The sequence below is a fragment of the Nematolebias whitei genome, chromosome 16, assembly GCF_014905685.2.
Source record: "Nematolebias whitei isolate Nwh7 chromosome 16, NemWhi1, whole genome shotgun sequence".
Classification (NCBI taxonomy): domain Eukaryota; kingdom Metazoa; phylum Chordata; class Actinopteri; order Cyprinodontiformes; family Rivulidae; genus Nematolebias; species Nematolebias whitei.
The window spans coordinates 7,578,089-7,582,534 of record NC_056513.1 but is presented as its reverse complement, the minus strand read 5'-3'; the positions used below and the strand labels follow the sequence as shown (position 1 = coordinate 7,582,534).

Sequence of the window (4,446 nt, the reverse complement as noted above, 5' to 3'; positions counted from 1 at the left end):
CTGCTGGAATCAACTGAATGACTGCTGGAATCAGTCGAATGACTGCTGAAATCAGCCAAATGACTGCTGAAATCAGCCAAATGACTGCTGGAATCAACTGAATGACTGCTGAAATCAGCCAAATGACTGCTGGAATCAACTGAATGACTGCTGAAATCAGCCAAATGACTGCTGGAATCAACTGAATGACTGCTGAAATCAGCTGAATGACTGCTGAAATCAGCTGAATGACTGTTGGAATCAGCTAAACGATTGATGTAATCAGCCGAATGACTGCTGGAATCAGCCAAATGACTGTTGGTATCAGTTGAACGACTGCTGGAATCAGCCAAATGACAGCTGATATCAGCCAAATGACTGCTGATATCAGCTGAATGACTGCTGAAATCAGATGAATGACTGTTGGAATCAGCTGAATGACTGCTGAAATGTGTTGGATGACTTTTGAAGACTACTGAAGAAGCTGAAACGGAGCTGTTAAAGCTAAAAGAAACAGAAGCTAAAGCTAAACTAAGCAAAGGACTAGAAGATAAAAGGAGCAAAACAGCTAGATAAAATTTAAAAATAGCTCAAGTCCAAAAGGAGCTAAATGCTAACTAAAACAAAAAGAAGGGAAAGCAAAACATAGCTAAAAGCTAGCTAAATAAGCCAAATTGGCTAAAAGTAGTAAAGTTGAATTTCTGGTGTTTGTCTCTAAATATTGTTTTCCTTAATGACGTCCTTCTCAGTAGAAATGTCTCACAGTTAAATATTAGCGAGACAAAACGTCCCACCCTTCTGTCCCCCATCTCAGGAAAATCAGCCAAAGAATCTCAGCCCTCTGCTCTTCATCACTTCCTGTTGTACCCACAGACAACAGGTGGAATTTTCCATCTCCAGAGATCAAAACTGTAAATGTCTCATCACCGGAATACAAGCAGAAAACAAAAACAACAACAACAACAGGAAGCAGAGTTAAATGTTTATTTGTCACGACTTTCCACAACAAGTTAAAAACAGTAAACAAACTCAGAAGAAGTGAAATTCTTTCATTTTTAGTAGAAAACGTTGGACTAAGCTGCCCCAGGTTCAGTTCTTCCTGCAGAGCCGACCCTCAACAGCTGAAACCTTTTCAGATCAGAGAGAAGGCAAACAAACAGCTAAAACAAACAAACAGCTAAAACAAACAGCTAAAACACATAACGCTGTCCCTGCTGGTCCAAAGAGATTTGAACAAAAAGCAGATTGAAGGAGAAACAACGTAAACAAACAAATAAATAAATAAATAAATAGTCTGGCAGATATTTCAACTTTTGGCTCACTTAAATGCTCCAAAACGACACGTTGTCGGCGTTATCGGAAAACGAACGGAATGTAAACAGAGTTTGACATGAGACAACAAGAATGTACAAACAAAACAACTAAAAGATGTTTTCAGTTTGTGAATCACTCAGAACATCTGGAGCCAGAGATTTGAGCAGGAATAACATAAACCTCCAGCTGCTCAGGTCATTGAACACACCTTTATGTTCTGCTCAGGTCATTGAACACACCTTTAAGTCCTGCTCAGGTCATTGAACACACCTTTAAATCCTGCTTAGGTCATTGAACACACCTTTAAGTGCTACTCAGGTCATTGAACGCACCTTAAACCCTGGAACAGAACTGTTCTTTGATTCTTCTATTGATTTAATTCAGATTAAATTTATGTTGAAAAATTGACTCTTATTGAAGATGGTTCTGTGGTTCTGGTTCTATCTGTGTTCCAAATCTCATCGCATGGCTGAATGGACCCACATGTGGGTCTAATCCAGCCTGGGCGGGTAGTGCTCCAGACCCATGTCTTGGTTCTGGTGCACCTTCGTGCTTAGAATCCGATCAGATTATCTGCAGGGGATTTATTTATTTTTTTTTACAGCTGCCACTTTTTCCAAGGATGATCTGAAACAAGTGTTCAGAACACTTTACTGGGTCAGAACCAGCTGATTCTGTGTCAAAAGGTTCTGCAGATACGAGTCCAATAACAGAGATGTGAGCATGAAGACAAAAACACAAAGAAGTTTTCATTTATGATAAAAACATTGAATACGTTTATTTTTCTGCAGTTTGGGTCGATGCTCTGATCAGCAGGAACTTTAAAAACAGATGAGTTCTGAAGAACACCACCAACAGAACCAGGATCAGTCCAGGAACTGTTCAGACCTGTTCCTGCTCAGCTGAAAACCTCCAGGTGAGGTGAAACACCTGAGGTGTGGTGGACCTCGGTCCTGGACAGGCGGGCCCTGCGAGACTTTCAAGGTGAGTCTGAGTGTGGGAAAACAGAGCACTGACAGCAGAGGTGAAACTGATGTCTGCAGGTCCAGAACAGGTCCTGTCAAGCTGTCAATCACTGACCTTGATACAGATCAATAATCAATAATCTGTCCCGTTCTCAGACTCTGTCTTTGTCTCTGTGTTGGACATTTTCAAGATGAAGGACAAACTTTGTGTTATAAAATGTACAGATTTACATGTTTTTATATTCTGTGAGACATTTAGGTGTTCAGGCCGTAAAAAACATTAATAAAAAAGTCACTTTAACATCATTTACATATCAGAACATAAAAAACCTGAATGGGTTCTAAAAGGATCCAAATCTGACCTGAAGGGTACAAAAATCAAAAGGTTCCACTGAGTCATTATCTATTCAACAGAACCAGGCTCCAGTCCTGATCCAGAGCCTCCTCCAGCAGCAGAACCCTCAGTGGTTCTCTGTAGGACTTCATCAGTCTCACTCATGGTTCTGGAGGAGTTCTGGGCCACTCAGGGACTGACAGGAGCCCAAACCATCAGCCTCCACCACTGTGCTTACAGCAGGGAGGAGCCGTTTGCTGCAGTGCATTCTGGGTAAACATCTTTCCTCTAGTCTGGTTCTGGTCCAGAATTATTGTGGCTCCTTCAGATGAACTAAGTTGCTGCCATGTTGGGTTTAGAGAAGAGGTTATGACCTTTGACCTGCTGACTGAGGCCTGTAGAGTCACTGCACGGTCTGACCTTCAGGGTGAATCAGCTGTCTGAAATGTTCTCCTCTTTGGAAGAATTTTTCTCTAAATGACCTTTGACCCTTCACAAATTGATGGACAGCAGCAGCTGTTTCTCTGAGGTCATTGCTGACGTCTTTCCATCTTGGCGTTGCATTAACACACCTGGAGGTTCCAGAGCAGCAGAACCTCTTGGCTGATCCTGGACCTCTGAGGTTCTGTGAAAGCAGCAGGTCTGGAGCCAGTTTCTAGGTTCTGTTGAATAAATAACGACTCGGTGGGACCTGTGGTTAGACCTGGATCCTTTAGAACCTGGTAACGTCCAGATATTTCAAAGCCTCAGCAGAGGACAAAGCGCTGAGATAAAAACGATGACATCATTCTTCTTCAGTCTTCAGAACGTCTGGAGAACCGCTCATTGGATCAGTTTTTTTTTTTCTCATAAAAACACGATTCAGGCCCAAACACGATAAACGAATGATGTCCGTGATGGTCCCCGTGTCCATCCTGATGGACGCCGACGCTCAGCATCCAGGAACAGGAAGTCCACGGCGTGTCTCACAGCTTGTGGACGTCTTCGTGTCTCAGGATCTTGTAGAGGACCCAGTAGAAGATGTTGAAAAAGAGGAAGGCCAGAGGGAAGCCGGCCCGCGACACTGTGTCGATCTTTTTGGCGCGGTCGATGAACAGCTTCCTCATCTCCTCCATGCTTTTCCCGCCGCCGCCTCCAGGTGCATTCTGGGTAGTGTTGGCTGCTGGGGTGCTCAGCGCCGTCACTGCGTTATTGGTGCCGAGTTTGGACTCTTTGGTGCTGCTGGGAGTCGAAGTGATGGCAGCTGGGGAGGTCAGCCTGCTTTCATGGACATCCACGTCCTGTTGGAGGAAAGGGGGGAGGGGGAGGAGGAGGAGGAGGAGGAGGAGGAGGAGGAGGAGGAGGAGGAAGATGAAACCCTCACTGTCTTCCTGTTTAAAATAAAAACTCATTAAAAACAAACCCAAAGTTTGATTTTTACGTGAAGTTTCTGAATATTTCAAGTTTAAATTGTAGATTTTCTCTGAGTTATTAAAACTTTCTCCTAACTCTGTTCAAACGTGGAGACTTTGAACTTCCTGTTAAAGATCATGATCGACTGCAGCTGTTTCTTTTCACCAACATCATAAAAACATCTGTGGCAAAAGTCACCAGACTGACCCAGACCCGGGACTACGAGAAGGTTTCAGGACCTCAGAGAGGATCAACTCCTAGATCCACCAGTGTCCCTGTCCACCATAGGCCCTGTCCACCAAAGTTCCTGTCCACCATAGTCCCTGTCCACCATAGTCCCTGTCCAACAGAGTTCCTGTCCACTAGAGTCCCTGTCCACCATAGTCCCTGTCCACCAAAGTCCCTATCCACTAGAGTTCCTCTCCACCAGAGTCCCTGTCCACCAGAGTCACTGTCCAGAGT

The 4,446-nt window shown here is 44.0% G+C and overlaps 1 protein-coding gene across 1 annotated transcript in view; it reads right to left on the bottom strand.

The window, feature by feature from the left end:
- Positions 1-3,557: 3,557 nt before the first annotated feature.
- Positions 3,558-4,446, bottom strand: part of glra3 (glycine receptor, alpha 3) — a 20,243-nt gene continuing 19,354 nt past the window's right edge. Inside the window, exon 10 of the mRNA XM_037690459.1 lies at positions 3,558-3,872. Coding sequence (XP_037546387.1) covers positions 3,558-3,872 — 315 coding nt within the window. The remainder of the gene's footprint in view (positions 3,873-4,446) is intronic.